Raw genomic sequence first — 25134 nt, forward strand, 5'->3', positions numbered from 1 at the left:
TGTGGGTAGTTATCCCGTAGCTATCCTATAGTTCCCACAGTCTCCCCCGCCCATTGGAATTCTGGGTTGAGATCCCAATGCAAAAACAGCGTAGTGGGTGGTTCTGGGCAAATGTCGTCACTCAATCCTTCCTCCGTGAAAGCAACGGCAGACAATCATTTCGCGCCCTTTTTCCCTGTATTACCCTGGCAGATGCCATAGCATGGCAATCATGGAGCCCGTTTTGACTTTTGTCACTGTCACCGTATGTGTACTGGATGCTGCTGACAGACGTGGTACTGCAGTGCTACACAGCAGCATTCATTTGCCTTTGCAAGGTAGCAGAGACGGTTACCATCCCTATTGCACCGTCTGCCATGCCACTGTAAATTGGCGATGAGATGACAGTTATCAGTCATTCTGTACCATCTACTGCTGTCATGGGTGCTCCTGGCTGGCCTCACTGAGGTTGGCCGGGGGCGCATGGACAAAAATGGGAATGACTCCCCCGATCATCCCCTTCTTTAGGTTTTGTCTAAAAATAGAGTCAGTACTGCCTAGAATATGGGGAAAGTGTGCTAGAGAACCAGAGAGCACAGCTGCTGTGTCAGAGCCCCGGAGATCCTGCAGAAATGATGAGCTGCACGCCATTCTAGGGGGTGCCCCTGCAACAACTCCACCTGTTGCTTCCCTCCTCCCCCAACCCTCCTGGGCTACTGTGGCAGTGTCCCCCAATTTGTGTGATGAAGTAATAAAGAATGCAGAAATAAGAAACACTGACTTTTTAGTCAGATAAAATGAGGGGGAGGAAGCCTCCAGCTGCTATGATAGTCCAGGCAGGACATTAAAGGGTGGTGGGGGGAGGAGCCCAGCCTCCCGCTGCTATGCATAGTCCAGGCAGTACACAATCTTTTCTTCAGACATGAACTGGTGGGGGGAGGGGGGGCTGATAGAACTCAGCCTCCAGTTGCTATGATGAAGACGGTTACCAGCCGTTCTGTACCATCTGCTGGGAATGACATTTTTACCCAGGCGCCCCCGACCGATCTCACCGAGGCCAGCCAGGAGCACTCACAGGCTGATGATGACAATGGATAGCAGTCATATTGTACCATCTGCCACTGGGAAGGGGATGCTGGTGTTCAGCGCTGCAGCACTGCACCAGCATGCAGTAGACATAGGGTGACATTGAAAAAAGGCGAGAAGTGTTTTTTTTCCCTTTTCTTTCGGGGGGGGGGAAGAGAAGAAGAGGGTGTAAATTGATGACATATACCCTGAAACACCCGGGAAAATGTTTTTGACCCTTCAGGCATTGGGAGCTCAGCCAAGAATGCAAATACTTTTCAGAGACTGCGGGGACTGTGGGATAGCTGGAGTCCTCAGTACCCCCTCCCTCCCTCCATGAGCGTTCATTTGATTCTTTGGCTTTCCGTTACACTTGTCACACAGCACTATGCCGTGGAGTCTGTCTACCATAGCCTGGAGATTTTTTCAAATGCTTTGGCATTTCGTCTTCTGTAACAGAGCTCTGATAGAACAGATTTGACTCATAGACTCATAGACTCTAGGACTGGAAGGGACCTCAAGAGGTCATCGAGTCCAGTCCCCTGCCCTCATGGCAGGACCAAATACTGTCTAGACCATCCCTGATAGACATTTATCTAACCTACTCTTAAATATCTCCAGCGATGGAGATTCCACAACTTCCCTAGGCAATCTATTCCAGTGTTTAACTACCCTGACAGTTAGGAACTTTTTCCTAATGTCCAACCTAAATCTCCCTTGCTGCAGTTTAAGCCCATTGTTTCTTGTTCTGTCATTGGAGGCTAAGGTGAACAAGTTTTCTCCCTCCTCCTGATGACACCCTTTTAGATACCTGAAAACTGCTATCATGTCCCCTCTCAGTCTTCTCTTTTCCAAACTAAACAAACCCAATTCCTTCAGCCTTCCTTCATAGGTCATGTTCTCAAGACCTTTAATCATTCTTGTTGCTCTTCTCTGGACCCTCTCCAATTTCTCCACATCTTTCTTGAAATGCGGTGCCCAGAACTGGACACAATACTCCAGTTGAGGCCTAACCAGCTCAGAGTAAAGCGGAAGAATGACTTCTCGTGTCTTGTTTACAACACACCTGTTAATGCATCCCAGAATCATGTTTGCTTTTTTTGCAACAGTATCACACTGTTCACTCATATTAAACTTGTGGTCCACTATGACCCCTAGATCTCTTTCTGCCATACTCCTTCCTAGACAGTCTCTTCCCATTCTGTATGTGTGAAACTGATTGTTCCTTCCTAAGTGGAGCAATTTGCATTTATCTTTATTGAACTTCATCCTGTTTACCTCAGACCATTTCTCCAATTTGTCCAGATCATTTTGAATTTTGACCCTGTCCTCCAGAGCAGTTGCAATCCCTCCCAGTTTGGTATCGTCCGCAAACTTAGAAAGTATGCTTATTATGCCAACATCTAAATTGTTGATGAAGATATTGAACAGAACCGGTCCCAAACAGACCCCTGCGGAACCCCACTTGTTATACCTTTCCAGCAGGATTGGGAGCCATTAACAACTACTCTCTGAGTACGGTTATCCAGCCAGTTATGCACCCACCTTATAGTAGCCCCATCTAAATTGTACTTTCCTAGCTTATCTATAAGAATATCATGCGAAACTGTATCAAATGCCTTACTAAAGTCTAGGTATATCACATCCACTGCTTCTCCCTTATCCACAAGGCTCGTTATCCTATCAAAGAACGTTATCAGATTAGTTTGACACGATTTGTTCTTTACAAATCCATGCTGGCTATTCCCTATCACCTTACCACCTTCCAAGTGTTTGCAGATGATTTCTTTGATTACCTGCTCCATTATCTTCCCTGGCACAGAAGTTAAACTAACTGGTCTGTAGTTTCCTGGGTTGTTTTTATTTCCCTTTTTATAGATGGGAACTATATTTGCCCCCTTCCAGTCTTCTGGAATCTCCCCCGTCTCCCATGATTTCCCAAAGATAATAGCTAGAGGCTCAGATACCTCTTCCATTAACTCCTTGAGTATTCTAGGATGCATTCCATCAGGCCCTGGTGACTTGCAGGCATCTAACTTTTCTAAGTGATTTTTTACTTGCTCTTTCCTTATTTTCTCTTCTAAACCTACCCTCTTCCCGTAAGCATTCACTATACTAGACATTCCTTCCGACTTCTCAGTGAAGACCGAAACAAAGAAGTCATTAAGCATCTCTGCCATTTCCAAGTCTCCCGTTACTGTTACCCCCTCCTCATTGAGCAGTGGGCCTACCCTGTCCTTAGTCTTCCTCTTGCTTCTAATGTATTGATAAAAAGTCTTCTTGTTTCCCTTTATTCCCATAGCTAGTTTGAGTTCATTTTGTGCCTTTGCTTTTCTAATCTTGCCTCTGCATTCCTGTGTTATTTGCCTATATTCATCCCTTGTGATCTGACCTAGTTTCCATTTTTTATATGACGCCTTTTTATTTTGTAGGTCACGCAAGATCTCAAGGGTAAGCCAACGTGGTCTTTTGCCACATTTTCTATCTTTCCTAACCATCGGAATAACTTGCTTTTGGGCCCTTAATAGCGTCCCTTTGAAAAACTGCCAACTTTCCTCAGTTGTTTTTCCCCTCAGTCTTAATTCCCATGGGACCTTGCCTATCAGCTCTCTGAGCTTACCAAAATCCGCCTTCCTGAAATCCATTGTCTCTATTCTGCTGTACTCCCTTCTACCTTTCCTTAGAATTGCAAATTCTATGATTTCATGATCACTTTCACCAAGCTTCCTTCTACTTTTAAATTCTCAACAAGTTCCTCCCTATTGGTTAAAATCAAGTCTAGAACAGCTTCCCCCCTAGTAGCTTTTTCAACTTTCTGAAATAAAAAGTTGTCTGCAATGCAGTCCAGGAACTTATTGGATAGTCTGTGCCCCGCGGTGTTATTTTCCCAACATATATCTGGATAGTTGAAGTCCCCCATCACCACCAAATCTTGGGCTTTGGATGATTTTGTTAGTTGTTTGAAAAAAGCCTCATCCACTTCTTCCGCCTGATTAGGTGGCCTGTAGTAGACTCCCAGCACGACATCACCTGTGTTTTTTACCCCTTTTAGCCTAACCCAGAGACTCTCCACCATATGACTTTCAGTCTCCCCATACAGCAATCAGATCCAGTATCTCCCGTACGGTCCACGCTGGAGCTCTTTTTGGATTTGGGACTGCATCGCCACCCGTGCTGATCAGAGCTCCACGCTGGACAAACAGGAAATGAAATTCAGAAGTTCGCGGGGCTTTTCCTGTCTAGCTGGCCAGTGCATCCGAGTTCAGATTGCTTTCCAGAGCGGTCACAATGGTGCACTGTGAGATACCGCCCGGAGGCCAATACCGTCTATTTGCGGCCACACTAACCCTAATCCGACATGGCAATACCAATTTCAGCACTACTCCTCTCGTCGGGGAGGAGTACAGAAATTGGTTTAAAAAGCCCTTTATATCGATATAAAGGGCCTCGTCGTGTGGACAGGTTAAATCGGTTTAACGCTAAATTCAGTTTAAATGCGTAGTGTAGACCAGGCCTCACTGTGCACCAATAGGACCCTTCTCAGAGTGCTGCTGATCCTATGCACTTTGGAAAGGACCTTATACCAGGAGCTACAGACTGGGCAACAGAAGATAGAAAAACCAATCCATACTTGTGGTCATTTCCTTTCTACTAATAGGACAGTCTATAGAACCAGAATATTATGCTAGGTCTGCAGTCTCACTGCCATGCCAGAGCCTGCCAGCAAAGACTACCTTGATCAATATTCAGATTATAGTACTAAAGAGATGCAACATTTCTGTTGATAGCAACAAACTGTAGTACACAAACTTGTCTGTTACAGGACCTACAGATTACTTCTCCACCACACTGACTATAGACTATTTCACCCAGCCTATGCTATGCTGTATCTGTGCAACTTCCTACCAGAACATCATTTTGGTTAAGCACAGAAATTCTCCTATTCTGCTGAGAACAAAGGGCCACCAATCTCTGCAGTGGGATTGCGAATCAGCAGCAAATATGACACTGTGGAGATTGTTAAATATTTATCTGTTTAGTCTCACTGCACACAACAGCCTACTGTTGCTCACATGTCCTGCTTGCAGACCTTCATGCTGGTACAGAGAGAAAGCCAGGAAGCTGCCTCACATCTTGTTGTACAAAACATACATGCTTTCAGCCCACATTGTGGACACTGCTCTCAGCAAATGTGCACTGGCATTGGTAGGTTGAGTTAAATCTTGGACTATCCATCCAGCGTGCTCTATCTGATCCATCTTGAATGAGAGGCCTTGAAACCTTCATGTATTTCCCCACAGGGAAGAGTGGAGTTAGGGTATTGCTTTGTCAGAGACAGGTGATCAGGATATCTCTTGGAGATCCTGCGGCATCAGCATCTTTCCAGTAGGTGTAAAGGTTTAGGACAGAATGGGGAAACATAATCTCCCTGCAGTTTGAGGAAGAATCTGTATCTGGAGAACAATGCCAGGTTCATTAGAAGAACCAGCCTTTTCTTTGAAGGACATACAATAGTGGGGTTCAATGTACAGAGCTCCCACCTACAGCTCTTCTGAGGTGGCCACTCATTAAGAATGCCAGAGACTGAAAGAAGAGAATTTCCTCCTTCAGTGACTCAGATGCATGTTTGTGAGAACATTTAACATTCGGATGTGATCCCAGGGCTCTGCTCCACATACTGCAGGGTAAGCTGATGAGTGAGGCTGGTTTACAAAGCCATCTGATGTCCAGCTTTCTCCTATTTACTTCTACCAAAATGTTAGTGAGAATGACCGTTTAGAGCCATCGATAACCCTCCCTGTAGGAGCCCAGGAGGTGTCACATTCTGGCTGAAGAAAGCATTTGAGGGTGGTCTCTACACTAATGCAAAAATCCCAACCAAGTCAGATTAAACACTGGGACATCTTGAAGCTAGACTTGAGTGAATACCCTGTCTTTTGTAAGAAGATTTCCTCTGAAAGCTCAGGTAGCTAGGATCAACTTTCCTGCATTGTGATGGAATACCAGTCCCTGAGAGAGGGCTATAGTCATGCTAACTAGGTCTGAAAGTCATAGCCCCAAACATTGCCAGAGAAGGCCATCCGTATGACTGCTGTCTTCTCCTTGATCTTCTGAACTGTTCTGGACAGCAACGGGACAAGAAAAAACAGTTACCCACTTTTCAGTAACTCTTGTTCTTAGAGATGTGTTGTTCATGTCCATTCCAAGCAGGTGCGCGCGCGCTGCGTGCACACCAGCCGGAAGATTTTCCCCTAGCAGCGTCCGTAGGGTCGGCCCTGGCCCCCCCAGGAGTGGCGCCACTATGGCGCCCTATAAAGGGGCCCGACGACCCTCCACTCCCTCAGTTCCTTCTTGCCAGCACTCCGACAGAAGGCAGGAGGGTGGATATTGGAATGGACATGAACACCACATCTCGAAGAACAACAGTTACTAAAAGGTGGGTAACCGTTTTTTCTTCGAGTGGTTGTTCATGTCCATTCCAAGCAGGTGACTCACAAGCCTAAACCTGGGTGGTGGGGTCGGAGGTCACTGCTGACTGGAGTACTGCACGACTGAAGGCTGCATCATCCCTAGCCTGATGAGTGATGGCATAGTGCGACGTGAATGTGTGGATAGAGGACCACGTAGCAGCTCTACAAATCTCCTGAGCCAGCATCTGAGCCAGGAATGCCGAGGCGGAGGCCTACACCCCGGTGGAGTGGGCCGTGACCGGAGGAATAGGGGTTTTAGCTATACGATAGCATTCCCGGATGCAGGCCACGATCCACGAAGAGATCCGCTGAGAGGAGACCGGGAGTCCCTTCATCCTATCTGCCACCACGATGAAGAGCTGGGTCAACTGTCTACATGGCTTGGTCCGTTCAGTATAAAAGGCTAGGGCCCTGCGGACATCCAGGGAATGCAGCCTCCGCTCAGTACCTGAAGAGTGTGGTTTTGGATAAAACACCGTTAGGAAGATATTTTGTCCCATGTGGAATTGAGAGATGACCTTGAGGAGGAAAGCTGAGTGAGGTCTAAGTTGGACCTTGTCCTTATAGAAGACAGTGTACGGGGGCTCAGATGTCAGCGCCCTGAGCTCCGATACCCTCCTGGCTGAGGTGATCACTATGAGGAAAGCAACCTTGTATGACAGGTACAGCAGAGAGCATGAAGCCAGGGGCTCGAAGGGAGGCCCCGTGAGGGCGGAGAGGACCAGGTAGGAGCTGGTTGATGAATATGCGGAAACAGCCTGTCCATGCCCTTGAGGAAACGACCGATCAGCAGGTTTGCGAACACTGAGGTACCCCTCTCTCCCGGGTGGAAAGCCAAGATGGCCGCTAAGTGAACTCGAACCGAGGAGAGGGAAAGGCCCAGCTGTCTTAGGTGGAGCAAATAGTCTAAGAATAATGGGAATCGGGGCCCGCAATGCTCCTGCCTTTGCTGACCGGACCAGATGGAGAAGAGTTTCCATGACTAGGTAGGTGGCCCTGGTCGATGGTTTCCTACTATCGAGCAGCACTTGTCTGACCTGTTGGGAGCACTGCATCTCCACCGGGTTCAACCATGGAGCATCCAGGCTGTGAGGTGGAGTGATTGCAAGTTCGGGTGGCGGAGACAACCCTGGTTGTGCGTGATCAGGCCCGGCAGCAGGGGCACCGTCAGGGACACTCGAGTGGACATGTGCAGGAGCGATGTGTACCAATGTTGGTGCGGCCATGCCGGAGCTATCAGGATTACACGGGCGCGTTCCCTAAGGATCTTGAGAATTACCCTGTGTATCAAGGGAATCAGAGGAAAGGCGTAGAGCAGTCCTTCCCTCCAGGGCAGAAGGAAGGCATCCAACAGAGACCCCGGACTGTGGCCCTGGAGGGAGCAGAACTGCCGAAACTTCCTGTTTTCCTTTGAAGCGAACAGGTCTAACTGGGGATAGCCCCAGAGCCAGAAGACTGAGCGCACTACGTCCCGACGAAGGGACCATTCGTGACCCAGAAAGAGTGGCTGAGGGCGTCCGCCAGGCCGTTCTGTTCCCCTGGAAGGTAGAACGCCGTCAGGTGAGTAGCATTCTGAACGCAAAAGTCCCACAGCGCGAGGGCTTCCCTGCACAGGGGAGAGGAGCGTGCACCCCCGTTTGTTGATATAGAAGACTGCTGATGTGTTGTCCGTGAGGACTGAGACTTCTGCCGACCAGGTGGGATTGGAAGGTAAGACAAGCCAGGCGTACCGCTCTCAGCTCCCTGACGTTGATATGTAACTTGAGGTCCTCCGGCGACCACAAACCCTGCGTCCTGAGATCCCCCAGGTGCGCTCCCCATCCCCAATCCGAGGCATCCATCACCAGGGAGAGGGAGGGTTGAGGGGTGGCAAAGGGAACACCCATGCACATCTTCTGTGGGTCAAGCCACCACCATAGAGAGCTCAGCATCACCTGGGGAAGAGTCACCACTGAGTCCAGGGGATCCCTGGCCGGGTGGTATACCGTCGCCAACCAGGACTGTAGTGGGCGAAGCCGCAGTCTGGCATGGCTCACCACGTAGGCGCACGTCGCCATGTGGCCCAACAGCTTGAGACAGCTCTGTGCCGCTGCAGACCGAGGATGAGCTGGACATTGATCGGAACCTGGACTCCAAAGATATGCTCTGGCGTGGGTCGAGTCCAGGAACGCTCCTATAAATTCTATCCTCTGAATAGGAGATAGGGTGGACTTGGCCTAGTTCAAGAAGAGGCCAAGCTCGAGGAAGGTCCACCTGACGAAAAGCACCTGAGCCTCCACCTGCTCCTTGGTGCAGCCCTTTTTGAGCCAATCGTCCAAGTAGGGGAATACCTAGATACCCCACCTGCGCAGGAAGGCCACCACACTTAGTGCCACACGCAGGAAGTGCCATGCACTTAGTGAAAACCCTTGGGGCCACTGACAGGCCAAACAGAAGCACTGTGAACTGCAGATGGGCGTCGGCCACAACAAATCTGAGGTACCGACGGTGTGAGGGGATTATGGCAATATGGAAATATGCGTCCTTTAAGTCGAGGGCAGCATACCAATCCCCTGGATCCAACGAGGGAATGATCGAAGACAGGGAAACCATGTGGAACTTGAGCTTTTTCACAAACTTGTTCAGCTGCCACAAGTCCAGGATGGATCTGAGGCCCCCTTTCGCCTTCAGTATTAGGAAATAACGGGAAGAGAAGCCTCTGCCCCTGAGCTCCTGAGGAACTGCCACCACTGCGAGGAGGGACCACATTTCCTCAATTAGAAGTTGCTCGTGAGAGGGGTCTCTGAAGAAGGATGAGGAGGGGGGCTGGTGGGGCGAGAGGGAGGAGAACTGGATAGACTATCCTCTCTCTACTATGTGAAGCACCCAACTGTCCGACGTGATTTGGGACCAGGCATGGCAGAAGGGGGACAGACGTGACCCAGAAGGTAGGAACAGAAGTATCCAGAGTCCTGATCGGTAGGCCGTCCTCGACTGTACCATCAAATAGGGAGCCTAGGCCCTGATGTCGGTCTCGGTTGGCCAGATGCCTGGCTGGAGGGGTGGTGTTGGTGGCGCCTCCTGCGGTTTCTGCCCCACCTGCGCTCAACCTCTTGGTGATTCTGAGGCTGATAAGGGTGCAGGGCCGCCTGGGGCCTAAACTGCCTATGCTGGGTTGCTGGGGTATGCAGGCCCAGCGAGCGAAGCATAGCCCTCGAGTCCTTTAGGCTATTCAGATGCCTGTCCATTTTGTCCGAGAACAGCATCTGCCCCTCGAAGGGGAGGTCCTGGATAGTCTGCTGGATTCCATAGGGAAGGCCCGAGACCTGGAGCCAGGCTCCTCGCCTCATGACCTGGCCTGTTGCCATGGTGCGTAAGACTGAGTCTGCCGCATCCAGGACTGCCTGAAGGAAGGCTTGGGAGATCAGCTTTCCCTCTTCCACCAAGGCCAAAAACTCTGACCTCAAGTCCTGGGGAAGGAGCTCGGTAAACTTCGACATGGCCGAACATGTGTTATCACCGTATCGGCTTACGACAGCCTGTTGGTTGGCTATTCGTAGTTGTAGGCCTGCCGTGGAGTACACTTTTCTACCAAAGAGATTGAGCCTTTTCGCGTCTCTGTTCTTTGAAGTCGACCCTTGAAACCCTTGACGCTCCCTTTGGTTGGCCGCGTCTACCACCAGGAAATCTGGGGAAGGGTGGGTGTACAGATGTTCATGCCCCTTAGAGGGTACAAAATAACTCGTCTCTGATTTCTTGGCAGTAGGGGCCAATGAGGCTGGCGTTTGCCATAAGGTGCAGGACGTGTCCTCTATAGTCTTGATCAACGGTAGGGCCACCCTGGATGGTCCCAAGGGAGCCAGGATGTCCACTACCGGATCTACGTCCACCTCAATTTCCTCAGCCTGGATTGCGAGGCTTTGAGCTGCTCACCGGAGCAGTTGCTGGAAGATCCTAGTGTCTTCCAGGGCCTGTACCGTGACCGTGCCCGAGACTGCCTCATCCGGGGAGGAAGAGGAGGAAATCACTTGAATCGGCCTGTTCTCAGGCACGTCCAGCCCTTCGGGGTCCGGCGGCACACGGTACTGAGGTTGCGGAGCTGGTGCCAGTTCCAAATGCAGCACCGCGACCGGTACCGGGGTCGCCAATGAGCAGCTTGGCATGTCTGGCGGCACCTGCTGAGCCTAAACCGTGGTCACCAGCGGCCGGGGCCATCGATGTCGAGGAGACCGAGGCCGACCTGGAGTGAGAACCAAACGCCTGGCCCACCGACTGGTGGTAGGACCAGGGGGTCCAAAACGGCCACTGGGAGGGCGGTTGCCATTGCTGCTGCAACTATGGTGGGTACCGCTGGTGGTTCACCCGTGAAGCCGACCTCCTGCTCTGCAACCGGCTGGAGCGGTAGGAGTCCGCCTCTGAGTCTGAGGTCTCTGAGTAAGAGGACCTGGGGGGAGTGGCATCCGCTGTCGCCGGAGAGCAGTGCTGAGGCGAGGGGGAGCTGTGTCTCTGGTCCAGTGCTGCCCAGGTGTCACGGGGTAGAGAGGGAGGCAACATCATGGCCGGCTTGTCCCTTGACTGTACTGGGGGATGGGCTATGGTTGGCAACTCCCTGCCACGACGCGGGGAGGCTGGTACTGGGAGTCTCAGCAAGTCTGAGGCCGCCTCGAATGCCTTCGGCATTGAGGGGAGACGCACATCTCCGCTGAGGTTCAGGGATCTTGGTCGCTCTGGACTCGACCACCCTCTCTCCGGTGAGGCAGTAGACAGAGCAGCCAGGGGCTGCAGCCCAGCCTGTCCGCTTGTATCGGCGGACAGCCTGGGCCTCTGGAGCTCCTGGCGGGGTGACTGCTCCCTCACTGGCCTCTCCTTCTTAGAGGGCACCAGGGAGGGCAAGTGGTGCTGCACTGAGGCCGACTTCCTATGACCCGACTCTCTCCAGTGCCGGGTTTTGGAGGATTTGGGCTGGGCCCTAAGACCTGATGCTGGTGCCGGGGCTCTCCGCACTGACGATGATGTGCTGGGCACCGCATCGGCCGGCTCCGGGTCCTAAGGTGGCCACAAGGCAGCCTCCATCAGAAGAACTCTAAGTCTTTGTGCTCTGTCTTTAAGAGTTCTGGGATGGAAGCCCCTGCAAATAGTGCACCCGTCCCTTTGGTGGCTCTCTCCGAGGCACCTCAAACAAGCAGAGTGCGGGTCAATCTTTGGCATGAACTTCCAGCAGACCTTGCAGAGTTTAAACCTGGGAGACCCGGGCATGCCTCAGTAGGGCGACAAGAACATGGGGGGAGACCTCCCCAACAGCTAAAAACTATGTACAACTGATCTAGATAGACTAACTATATACACGGACTATACACACAAGGATGGGACACTGCTAAACTTGCTATCAGCAAGAGAAGTTCCAGCTAGCTGTTACCGGCAGTAAGAAGGAACTGAGGGGGTGGAGGGTTGGCAGGCCCCTTTATAGGGTGCCACAGTGGCACCACTCCAGGGGGCACCAGGGCCAACCCTACAGTCGCTGATAGGGAAAAATCTTCCGGCTGGCGTGCATGTGGCGCGCACAAACTTGCTTGGAATGGATGTGAACAACCACTCGAAGAAGAAGAAGAAAGGTATGCGGGAGGCACTCTGGGTACATTTTCAGGAAAGATCCTTTGGTATTGGTTTGGTCCCTCTCAGGAGAAAGGGAGAGTGTGGGGTCTTACGGTTAAATCGGAGTAAAAGTCCATTGGCGGTTTGCTGAGGTGTGCAGTTAGGTGGGGGAAAGTCTCAAAATAGAGACCCTCCCACCCCCAGCCAGCTCTACTAGTGTCCTGTTAGTCTGCTCCAGTGCTTAGCTCTCCTTTAGCATGAAGTGCACACAGGGATGAGATATTCTCCTGCCTAGGAAAGTAAGACTTGTAAGGAAGGGGATCAGGTCCCGGCATTTAATATTCATCATGGTGGATGTGATGCTCATCATTACTAGGACACTCTTGGTGCATTCAGGGGAGGCTGTGCTTTGAGACCATGTCACATATTCTGCTCCAGCCAGCTGATGCTGTGCTCTCCTCCCTGTGACAATGTTTCCTTGATCACCCTTCTGCTGGTAATGTGTTCCCAGCCCTCTAGACACATGCCTAGAAGTCACTGATTCTTTCCAGTTCAAAAATTCTGCAGCCTGCTCTTCTACTGACCTACACCCATCAGGAGAGAGTGACCTCAACGACAGCACACAAGAGCAGCTTGGAGTGAAGACAGGAGGAAGAGGTTAATCTGAACTTCTTCCTGTGAGTGCTACTGGGACAATGGCTAGCCCAGAGTGTAGGAACAGTGGAAGTATTGACCACAACAAACACAGCTATGGACTATTCAGGGGGAAGGATGGGAAGGCGTAGAACAGGCAGCCCGACCATGGGATTAGGAATGTGTCCGATATCGCCCCTTCGCCCTCTCCCGCCTTGGAGCAGAATCGTGCACATAGGCAATTCTGGACGGTGGCTAACAGATCTACCTGGGGAGTGCCCCACTGTAGGAAGAGCTGCCTGGCCACCTCCCTGTTTAGAGACCACTTGTGTTGTTGGAAGAAGAACCTGCTTAGCCAATCTGCAAGCATATTGTGCCTGCCAGGCAGGTGAAAAACCCTCAGAAGGATGGCGTGGGCTATACAGAACTCCCACAGGAGCTGGGTTTCCTGGCACAAGGCCACGGAAAGCGTGCCCCCTTGCCTGTTGATATAATACATCGTGGTCGTATTGTCTGTGAGGACTCTGACCACCTTCCCCCCTAGGTGCTAGCTGAAGGCTACACATGTCAGGTGTACCGCCCTGAGCTCCCTGACATTTATGTGCAGATACAATTCCGAGGGTGACCATCTGCCCTGGGTTTTGAAGATCCCCATGTGGGCTCCCCATCTCAGGTCCAAGGCATCCGACGCCAGAGCTAGTGAGCGAGGGGGTTCCCAGAAGGGGATGCTCTGAAGCATGTTGCTTGGGAGGGGCCACCATTGCAGGTTGGCTACTACATTGGGTGGCAACATGACAACGCGGTCCAGGTTGTCCCTGGCCTGGGAATACGGGAGGCCAGCCAGAGTTGGAGGGGCCTCATCCTGAGCCTGGCATGTCACACCACGGAGATCCATGCTGCCATATGGCCTAGGATTTGAAGGCACACCCATGTCGTCGTCACTGGGAAAGGCCGTGACCAAGGGTGATGAGACCTTTGAGCGTCTCGAACCTGTCCGGGCGGCGAGGGAGGCCGTGGCTACCAGGGAATCTAACAGCGCCCTAAAGAAGTGTATGTGCTGAACCGGGACTACGTGGACTCTTCCTTGTTCACCACTAGGCCTAGACTCGTGCAGGTATCTAGCAGGAATTCCATCTGCGCCTGCAACCGAGACTTGCCTTGAGCAGCCAGTCGTCCAGGCAGAGGAAGATCTGCAGCCTGTTCCTCCTGAGGTGGGCTGCCACCACCGCCATGCATTTGGTAAAAACCCTGGGGGCCGGGTAAAGGCCAAAGGGAAGGACCGTAAACTAGTAATGGTCTGTCCCTACCAGAAAGCAGAGGAAGCACCTGTGACCCTCGAAAATGTGGCTATAGAAATACGCACCCTGGAGGTCCAGAGATGCGAACCAATCCCCTGGGTCCAGGGACAGAATAATAGAGGTCGGGGACACCACATGGAATTTGCAGAGAACCAGAAACTGGTTGAGATTCCGCAGGTCGAGGATGGGCCTGAGCCTGCCTTTTGCCTTCGGGATCAGGAAATACTGGGAGGTAAAACCCTTTGCCCTGCAATTCCCAAGGTATCCTGTCACCACGCCTAGGGTGAGAAGGTGCGTCACCTCCTGATTAAAAGGAGGGCGTGTTCCGGGTCCCCGGGGACACCCCAGGACGGAGGATGATGTGGTGGGGTTGCACTGAATGGTAGCCTGTACCCACCGGTCCGATGTTATACGGGACCAATGCACTCTGAAGACCCATGAACAGTTGCCAAAAACCAATTCTATTAATTGGGGGGGTTTCCCTGGCAAAAGGCCAGGTGGCCCCCCGCAAAGAGTCAAAAATGCCTCTTCCCTTGCCTCTTTCCCTTTGAGGGGCCGAATGTGCTGTGACCTGCGCTGTGACCTGCGCCTCTGATCCCTAGGCCTTTTAGGCGAGGGCTCGTATCTGCCCCTTACAGGGGGAGACGAGAGCTGCGACCTGGGTTTGTCCTTGGCTGGCAGGATATACAGGCTGAGAGTCTGCAAGATGGTGTGGAAATCTTTCACCCTGTGCAGACGCGTATCCGTTTGGTCCGCAAATAATGTTTTGCTGTCAAACAGCAGGACTGGGATTCCACGGACAGCGAAAGCCACGATGCCCGTCGCATGGAGATAACCGAGGCCATCGAACGTGCTGTTGTGTCAGCTGCATCCGAGGCCACCTGGAGAGCTGCTTTCGCCGCTGCCGCACCCTCAACTAGAGCCTTGAATTCCTTCCTGTCCTTCTGTTGGAGGGAGAGCTCGAAATTAGGCAGAGAGCCCCACACGTTAAAGTCATACCTGTTCAGGAGTGCCTGATGGTTTGCCACCCTGAGCTGGAAACTCGCAGAGGAATAAACCTTTTTCCCAAAGGTATCCAACCTCCTCACATCCTAGTCCTTGGGGGTGGGTGCGGGCTGGCTGTGTCTTTCACGGTGGTTGACCAACTCCACCACCAGTGAGCTCGGGGTAGGGAGAGTGTACAGATACTCATGTCCCCTTGTTGGGGCAAAGTACTTCCACTCTGCCTTCTTAGAAATGGGCAGCAGAGAGGCCGGGGTTTACCACAGAGCGATTGAAATGTTGGTTACCCCTTGGTGAAGCAGTAGGGCCACGCGGACCAGTGCCGAGGAGGACAGGACTTTAAACAAATTGCCCCACGGCTCCTCCATCTCCTCTGCCTGGAGCTGGAGGTTGGTGGCCACATGCCAGAGAAGCTACTGATGAGCTTTGAAATCCTCCTGAGAAGGAGGGGATGGTGCCACTATGGACTCGTCCGGTGCCGACGAGATGACCAGTACCACGCCTAGGGCATCGGGCACTGCCAGTAGGTCGCACTCCATGTCCGGGTCCGGGTGTGGTGCCAGTGGTTTGGCGCCCGAGGACTGCTCTCGGTACCGAGGCAGAGACACTGAGGGCACCTGGGATGCCCCAGCCACGGAGCGGGGCCCCGGCAGTGCAGGCGCCTGGGGCCACGGTGCCCACTGGCACTACTGTTCTTGCCATGGTGCCCCTTGCCATTGCGCCGGCTGAGGCCCAACCAGGGTTACACGTTCCCGAGGGACGGTGCGGCCTGGGGAAGGGCGGCTGGAAGTCAAGGCTGAAGTGACTGAGGATCGCACGGCATCGTAGGAGTGGCTCGATTGGTCTTGTCTATGTCGGATCCAGCCCCGGGATTTAGACCTCGACGACGATGAGACAAACGTCAGAGGTGCTATCTCTGGACTCCCGTCGGTGACCACGGCTACAACGTCAGTGCCGGTGACTGTTGGGATGCACTCCAAGCATGGCGTGCGCCATGGTATGATTGGCGGTGCCGATGGCATCGTGACCTGCTATCATGGCGACTGGACAAGGAGCATCGACACTTTCTGTCCTGGCACCTGCGTCCCCTAGGGGTGGAGGAAGACTCCAGCGACTCGCTCCCAAGCAACCCTGACAATGGAGTGGAAACCTGACGTGGGCTACGGGAGGGCCCCGCAGATCAAGCAGAGACCTCAACATCTGACATGGCCGGTGAGGGCTCGTGGGCACCCGGCGGCAGTTTTCTTCGGGACCGGGACCCCAACTTGGGTGGCCAGCTCAGTACTAGCATGACGAGCATGCTACCTGAGCTGCCTCCAGCATTGACTGAATCCTCATCGTCGCGGAGGCAAGTGCTGACGGGGTCGGACTACTCCGCTCCATGCGAGTCGGAGGTCTGGGTCCCCAGAATGATCGAGGGCTACCCAACTTGGGTCCAGCCTCACCTCTGTTCTTGTCTTGGCGCCGCTAGGTCGTCTTGCTTCTTGGCAGGGGAGCGGTGCCGACTGGTGGATAGGGCTTCGCTCTGCACCGAGGATGCAGTGCCCAGCACCGGGTCGGCGCTGGGGCCAGAGCAGACTCCATAAGCAGAGCCCGGAGTCGGATTTCATATTTGCGTTTAGTCCAGGGCTTGAAGGACTTACAGATTTTACAGCGCTCACTTATATGAGCCTTGCCCAGACAGTGAAGACACTCGGAGTGTGGATCACTTCTGGGCATGGAATTGCAACAGGAGTCGCACGACTTGAAGCCTGGGGCTCGGGGCATGCCCTGAGCCAGGCTACTAACTGGAGAAACTACTAACGGTCGAAGATCATACTACTAAGGAAGACACTACAGCAAAGCTGGAGCACAAGTTCCGTCTACCTTCACTGGCGGCAAGAAGAAACTGAGGGTGGGGGGAGTGCGCAGCCCCCTTTATGGCGTGATATAGAGGCACCGCTCCAGGGGCCGCAGTGGGGCTCCCCACTACGGGTACTGCTAAGGGAAAAACTTCCGGCACCAGTTCACATGGCAAGCACACACACCTACTGTGGAATACACATGAGCAATCACTCGAAGAACAACACGTAATTCTCTCAGGTTTAGACTGGGAAATGGTCCAGCCCCAGCTGTCAGTGAATCTAGAAAAGCATGGGGCACAGGAGCAGTCTTCCCTGCACCCAGCCTGGAGAGGACTCCTCACCAGTAGTGAATAGTGACATCCTCATTGTCTCTCACTATCCTTTCCTAGCCAGTGTCATTTTCACACTTTCATTTCTCACAGCTACAGCACCTGCAAGTTCTGAAGGCAATAGACTCAACACTTGAGGACAAGCAGATAGTTTGATCATAGCTCCTCTCAGACAAGGAGAAGTGTCCCCAGCTTTCCCCATGGGACACAGGGCAAGGGGGAGGACACACTGTGTCAAATGGACTCAAGAGCCACAGCCATAGAACAGAGTCTGGGCTATGGCACCACACCAGCGCTCAATATTTTGTCCCCATGGTAAAACAAGTCACCCCATTGTGCCAGAGGATCAGTCAAGGACTTGGGCTAGGGGAGGCTGAGGGTCACTGTCCTTCAGTGATTCATGTGCCCCTTGCTTGGGCATCTGGGTGCATGACAGGTTAAATGCAGCCAGACATTGAACCAAACTAGCTCCTACAGAGTGGATCAGACCTCCTCTACTCTTCACTCTGGGATAAAGGAGTTCAATTCAGTAAGAAAAACAGTTGTAACCCCCAAGGAGATTACCTAGATTCCTGGGGCTCTGTCTGCTGCAGCTCAGGGAGAGGGAGCCAAGGCAGACTCAGAGTCTGCCCAGCAACCAATAGGGAGTTCAGGAAAGGGGAGAAGCCATTTTTGAGTCAGTTTGAGCCAGACAGGGCAAGGGCAGGATTGGCTGTGTGGGGAGTTGGGGAGTCCCAGGCCTGCATGCAGGGTTCCCCCTGAGAACTAGTCTCTAGAGACCTGAAAGCAAGATAACTCAGCTGGGCTTTCCCCTCTTCACTGATGACTCCCAGTTTGTAGAGTTTTGCTGGGAAACTTCCCCAGCCAGGCTGCGTTAGCCCTCCAGCTCCCTAGGTGAGACCAGTCACCACATGGTCAGCTCTGCTCTGGCTGCTAGTCCAAGGCTGCTGCCTGCTGTGAGTGTGTCTGGATGCTGGGCTACGAAACTACAGTTTGGATTTTAGTATAGTCGTGTAATCTGCACCTTGAGCCCTGCACCCTTTTGTGGTGAGGGGAAATTCTGGGACCAGAAGCAGCCTGACTCCTGTCTGAAGAGGATCCCTGCCAGCGGAGATCTGCCTCTCTGCAGTGACTGAGGAGTCTAGAGTCATCTCTGCATCTGAGGATCATTCATGGAGTTTGTGAGTGCACCATCTTTTAGTCAGTCAGATAACTTGTTTTGGGGACATCCTACTCTCTGGACTGTGTCCTCAAGCCAGGGAGTAAGGGTTTGGGGATTTTATAACCTGATGCATATTAAACCTGTGGAGGGACTTACCACCACCTCCTACTTGTGATTCCTTTGGGCTGTACTGAACCCAGTCAGCCACACTGCTAGACCATTGCAGAGAAGAATTTTGTGGTCATAGATCATCAAGGACCCCAGCAAAGTACATGTACCAATGGGACACTAATCTTATATTTGCTACATCAGGTCATGTGACTGGGGAAAGTCACAGGTATTATCAGTGTGGGCACCGGTGACCCTAACAATAGTGTTTTACCCTGTAATATTTGTCTCCTGTTTAATACAATTATTGTGTTGAATATATTGTATGTATTTGTGTTATTTCTTGGAAGTCTCCAACTACCAGGTAAGTAAGTGGGGATTACCCTGTAATTAGAATTTTCCTCCCAAGCTGCCCTGGTGACCCTGCCAGGAAGGAGGGAGGGAGGGAAGCACCACCAAATACATTTATAGGAAATAATAAAGAAGATACACCCTGCTGAGTGAGTTGCGGCATCCAGAAGAACCCAGACCTGTCCATCAACACCTGTAAGCAGACTGACATTAAAGAAGGTAACTGGGAGGAGAGGGGGTGCTACACAGTGAATTTCCAGAAGAGGGAAATGGAAGTTTCTTCCACCCACCTATCACCAAACCCAACAGCCTTTCCCTTTCTTCCATCTGAATCATGACCACCTATGACCTATCCGTCCAAACCCATGTGTCACACTAGTGCGGAGACAGGCCCAGTCCCTCCCAAGGGCACGCCTGCAAGGAAGGAGATTGTGAGATGAGGCAGGCTGATGCATTTCTCACCTGCACCATTTCTCCATTGGAAGCAATTAAATCTGTGGGGATGGTGACTCTGAAGGAGCGTCCCACCACAGCAGAGCTGTCTGGAATCCCGACCACTGCTGGGACTGTCTCACGGAGATCTGACAGCACAAAATGCATGGAGGCCTCTAACTGGTTTTCCCAGTCCTGTACAACTTCGGAAGGTTCACTGGGCCAATGGCATTGAACAAAGGCAGCCACCACCAGCAGCGTAAGCCAAGTCCTCCCCAGCAGAGGAGGAAGCAGTACAAATCCCACAGTCATTTTTCCTGCAGACTCCAATACTGTATTCCACTCAGAAAGGGAGCCCTGAAAGCCTGTGTGCTGACTCCTCAAGCTTCTCACAGCAGCTTCATCCTGGGAGTCTCCTGAACCTGAGAGAGAAAGAAGAGGCCAGGTCAGCAAATGAAAGATGCCCATTTAAGAGCACTGAAGAATAGCTGAGAAGCCCACTTGCCTAATGCCTCCGCCCTCCCTCCCTTTCAGCTCTGCTGTGCAAATGCAAGAGGCCCATTCCCAGTGGAGAGCAAGTGCCTTTAGCAGCCCATGCTCACACTGGAGTACAACCACTCAATGGAAACAAGGACCTTTCAGCCCTCAGTTGGTGACCCTCAGCCCTCAGTTGGTGACCAACTGCTGGAGCCTGTGCACTCAGTGATTCAGTAAGGAACACCCCAGGGTGTGAGCAGGAGGAACTGATGCAGTGACAAAAGCTACAATGGAACTAGGTGACCTTTCCAGGAAAGCTGCAGTCAAGCTAAGACATCAATGAATTTAAATGCTAATTACACAGAACCAGTCCCTGAAGAGATGTACTCCAGTGTGAGCAGGAAGCTGCCACCTTGACAGCCTGAGGCAGGACAAATGATTCTGCTCCGAAGGCCCATGAGTCCCCTCAACCAGACCTGCCCCCAACTCTAGCTTTCAGTGTTAGGCATGTGTACAGAACAGACCCTCTTGGCTAGCAAGAGGGGGACCTGCCATGAGGGCAGGGGATTGGACTCGATGACCTCTCGAGGTCTCTTCCAGTCCTAGAGTCTATGAGCAATGCACAGCCAAATCTGGTGTGGGGCAATAAGCATGCACTGGGCCCTGCAGCACACCTCCCTACACATGCAGGACACTCCCCTCCCTATCATACCCCCCCCCCCCAGTCCCCACTCCACTCCTCCTCGTATACTGTCCTGCCCCTCTCCCCACATAGGGTGGGCACCACCGCTCTTTCCCAGCACTGTGCCAGGATCAGGTGCTGTCCATTCCTTGTTCATAGACCTGCCTTCAATGTCTCTTATTTAGCTGCTTGTTCTTTCTCCCTCCGCCTCTGCGGTCCCTTCTCTTCCCTTTGGTGCCCCAACTCCCATCTTTTGCTCTCCTCCTCCTTCCTAGTTCATTCCCTCCCTTTGTTCCTTCCCCTTTCCCCTCAGTGCTCATAGCTTGTGTAGGCCCAGAGTGATAGCCAGAGATCTGCAATGCAGCTCCCCATGCCATGAATTGTGTCTATCCAATAAGTTTCTCCACCCAGGGCCGGCTCAAGGCACCAGCTCAGCAAGCAGGAAGATGCATGGTATGCAGCGTGACCCCGTGCTTGATGCACCAGTTCTAGAGGTAGACAGCCACTGCACAGAGAGGGTAACCTGGTGCCACCTTGCTTGTTGATATACACAACTGCCGACATGTCTGACAGCAACTGAAAGTGCCGTGATCTTATGAGTAGGAGGAGCACCTGACAGACAAAGCAGGCAGCTTGGAGTTCCAAGAAGCTGATGTGTATCCTCACCTCTTGTGGTGTGCAGAGGTCCTGGGTCATGTGACCATCCAGATGGACATCCCATCCTATAAGGGAGGTGTCTGTGGTGAGAGCGGAGCAGGGAGCGGGAAGGGTGACTGGAATGCAGACCAAGATGTTGGACAGATCGGACCACCACGTGAAGGAAGCCAGGAAAAATCGGATAAGCAGGACCAACTTGTCCAAACAATCTGTCTGAGGTCTGCAGATTGACTGGAGACAAAGTTGAAAGCACTGCATATGGAGGTGTGCCTGGGGCATTACAGAGGTGCAGGCCAAAATGTGGTCATGGAGGCAAAGGCATTAGCAGATAGGCATGCATGGATTGTGGCGTAGCGGTGTTACGAAAGATGAGGGTGGCAAAGCGGTCCATCAGGAGGAAAGTGCAGCCTATGATAGAGTCCACATGCAACCGAATAGTGATCTCTTGGGTAGGGATGAGGACTGACTTTTCCTTGTTAATACAGATACACAGGCTGGTGAGTAGATCGTGAAGGGTCTAGATAAGTGGAAAGGAGGCAGGTGCATGACGTTGCAATGAGGAGCCAATCATCCAGGTAGGGAAATACCGAGTGGCTGAAGGGTTGCATGTGGGCTGCAACAACAGTGAAAACTTTGGTGAACACGCAGGGAGCGGCGGTGATACCGAAGGAGAGGACCCAGAACTGATAATGGGAATGTCCCACTGTAAAATGGAGAAATTTCTGATGAGCCGTGTGGATGCTGATGCGGAAATATGCATCTTTAATATTGAGAGCCATGAACCACGAGCCCTGGAGGAGGGATGAAATAATGACAGTGAGCATTACCATCCAGAACTGGAATTTGCATATGAACTTGTTGAGCAAGCAGAGGTCCAGAATGAGGTGGCAGCCATCCTCCTTTTTTGGAACAACGAAATAAGAGGAATAGAATCCTTGGACCCGGTAACGGGGGAAACCTACTTTATGGTGCCCTTCCAGAGGAAGGCATCCACTTCCTCTCAGAGAAGATCACAATGAGAGGGATCTCCACATCACCATAGGGTGAGTGATGAAGGAGGAAGGAGAGGAACTCTACTGAGTACCCTGGTGAATGATGTCCAGCGCCCAGCAATCGGTGGTGATCTTGCCCCAAATGTGGGCGAACAGGGTGAGACAGCCCTCAAGACTGACCAGGGGAGGAGGTTTGCAGGTCTCAATGGAAGAGTCAAGTGGCTATTTGGAGTGATGCTGCAGAAGAGTTGAGGGAGCAGAAGTAGTAGCGGTGGGGTAATGAAGTCGGTAAGTGCATGGACATTGGCAAGACTACTCCTGCAGTCATTGAAAACAGGGCTGGTAGGGCACAGGATGACAGTTGCTGCCTGCAGGTCAGGGCCGGAGTGTAGATACCAAGTGACCACAGCGTGATGTGGGAATCCTCAAGGGAGTGGGAAGATCTGTCCACCTTGTCACTGAAGTGTTTCTGATTGTCAAAGGAAAGGTCCTTAAGAGTGGTCTGGACCTCCTTAGGAAATCTGGAGGATTGAAACCAGGAGTCTTGGCAGAGTATGACGCTGGTAACTAGGCAGCAGGACACAGTGTCAGTAGCACCAACCACTTCCTGGAGGATGAGCTTGCCCTCATCCAGCAGCACTTGGAGATTCTGCTGTTTGTCCGCCCAGAGAAAGGTCTGAGAGTCAATAAGCTTAAAGTCTCGTAATTGGCAATATGGAGCTGAAGTCCCACAGAGGAATAAACCTTTTACCCTAAAAGGTCCAGCTTCTTTGCCACCCTGTACAGGAGTGTTGTGTAGCCTTAAGGTGTAGCTGTTGAGCCTGTTCAGTCGCTGGGTGTACCACAAAGACGTTGAGGGGCAGTTGTGTGTAAGCATGAAATCCGTACCCTGGGATGGGACAAAGTACTGCTGCTCAATGTGCTTCAGAGTAGGGGCATAAGAGGCCTGCATGTGCCAGACCAACTATGCCAGTTGTAGGATGGCCGTGTGGATAGGGAGGACAGTTTGGGGGGTGGAGGGGTGGGCAGCGGTTGGAGAATATCAAGTAGCTGGTTTTGCGGGGCCTGGACTTCTTCCACCATGAGGTTGAGAGCCTTTGCTACATGCCTAAGTAGGTTGTGGTACTGCTTATGGTCATCCAGAGGGAAGAGGGAAGGTGGAATTAATGCCTTGTCTGAGATGACAAGGCTGGGACAGGTGTTACTCGCAGTGCTGGCTGCATGATGATCATGGAAGATATGGGTTGGAAGGGACCTCAGGAGATCTAGTCTAATCCCCTGCTCAAAGCAGGACCAACACCAACTAAGTCATCCCAGTCAGGGCTTTGACAAGCCTGGCCTTAAAAACCTCTAAGGATGGAAATTCCACAACCTCCCTAGGTAACCCATTCCAGTGCTTTGTCACTCTCATAGTGTAATAGTATTTCCTAATATCCAACCTCGACCTCCCCCACTGCAACTTGAGACCAATGCTTCTTGTTCTGTCATCTGCCACCACTGAACAGCCTAGCTCCATCCTCTTTGGAACCCCCCTTAAGGTAGTTGAAGGCTGCTATCAAATCCCCCCCTCACTCTTCTCTTCTGCAGACTAAATAACCCCAGTTCCCTCAGCCTCTCCTCGTACATCATGTGCCCCAGCCCCCTGATCATTTTTGTTGCCCTCCACTGGACGCTCTCCAATTTATCCACATCCCTTCTGTAGTGGGGGGACCAAAACTGGACACAATAGTCCAGGTGTGGCCTCACCAGTGCTGAATAGAGGGGAATAATCACTTCCCTCGATCTGCTGGCAATGCTCCTATTAATACAGACCAATATGCCAGTGGCCTTCTTGGCAACAAGGGCACACTGCTGACTCATATCCAGCTTCTCATCCACTATAATCCTCAGGTCCTTTTCTGCAGAACTGCTGCTTAGCCAGTCGGTCCCCAGCCTGTAGTGGTGCATAGAATTCTTCCATCTTAAGTGCAGGACTCTGCACTTGTTCTTGCTGAACTCATCAGATTTCTTTTGGCCCAATCCTCCAATTTGTCTAGATCACTCTGGACCCTGTCCCTACTCTACAGAGTATCTACCTCTCCCCCCAAGTTTAGTGTCATCTGCAAGCTTGCTGAGGGTGTAATCCATCCCATCATCCTGATTATTAATAAAGATGTTGAACAAAACCAGCCCCAGGGCACACCCCTGGGGCACTCCACTTGATACCGGCTGCCAGCTAGACACTGAGCCGCTGATCACTACCTGTTGAGCCCGACAATCTAGCCAGCTTTCTTTCCTCCTTATCGTCCATTCATCCAATTCCTAACTTGCTGGCAAGAATACTGTGGGAGACAGTATCAAAAGCTTTGCTGAAGTCAAGATATATCATGTCCACTGCTTTCCCCATATCCACAGAGCCAATTATCTCATCATAGAAGGCAATCAGGTTGGTCAGGTATGACTTGCCCTTGGTGAATCCATACTGACTGTTCCTGATCACCCTCCTCTTCTCCAAGTGCTTCAAAATGGTTTCCTTGAGGACCTGCTCCAGCGACTGAAGTGAGGCTGACCTATCTGTAGTTCCCCGGCTTCTCCTTTTTTAAAGATGGGCACTATATCTGCCTTTTTTCCAATTGTCCAGGACCTCTCCCAATCATCACAAGTTTTCAAAGATAATGTCCAATGGCTCTGCTATCACATCAGCCAATTCATTCAGCACCCTCGGATGCATTAGATCTGGACCCATGGACTTGGGCATGTCCAGCTTTTCTAAATAGTCCTTAACCTGTTTTCACCACTGAGGGCTGCTCCCCACCTCCCCAAACTGTGTTGCCCAGGAGAGATGTTTTCTTCTGGCTCCTCATATCCAGAAGGGGCACCCCATGATCCTGGCAGAGTCAAATGGAGGCCAGTAGGGCCAGGCGTAGTGGTCACTGGGCATCAGTGGGCTACATGGGGAATGGAACTACAGCTCAGGGTCCTACGTGGGTGGATAGGTTGAGTATTGCCAGGGATATGGACTGCGAGAGAGTGCGGGTGTCAAGGATTGGTCTGGCATGGAAAACTACTTAGACTCAGGACAGGTCTGGCAGAGGCAGAACC

At 51.9% G+C, this 25134-nt stretch overlaps 1 protein-coding gene across 1 annotated transcript in view; it reads right to left on the reverse strand.

Annotated features, from left to right (window-relative positions):
* Nucleotides 1–25134, reverse strand: part of DAG1 (dystroglycan 1) — a 126618-nt gene that overhangs the window by 15771 nt on the left and 85713 nt on the right. Inside the window, 1 exon segment of the mRNA XM_030569879.1 lies at nt 19276–19667. Within this exon segment, the coding sequence (XP_030425739.1) occupies nt 19276–19557 (282 nt within the window). The 5' untranslated portion in view covers nt 19558–19667.

The sequence above is a fragment of the Gopherus evgoodei genome, chromosome 7, assembly GCF_007399415.2.
Source record: "Gopherus evgoodei ecotype Sinaloan lineage chromosome 7, rGopEvg1_v1.p, whole genome shotgun sequence".
Taxonomy (NCBI): Eukaryota; Metazoa; Chordata; order Testudines; family Testudinidae; genus Gopherus; species Gopherus evgoodei.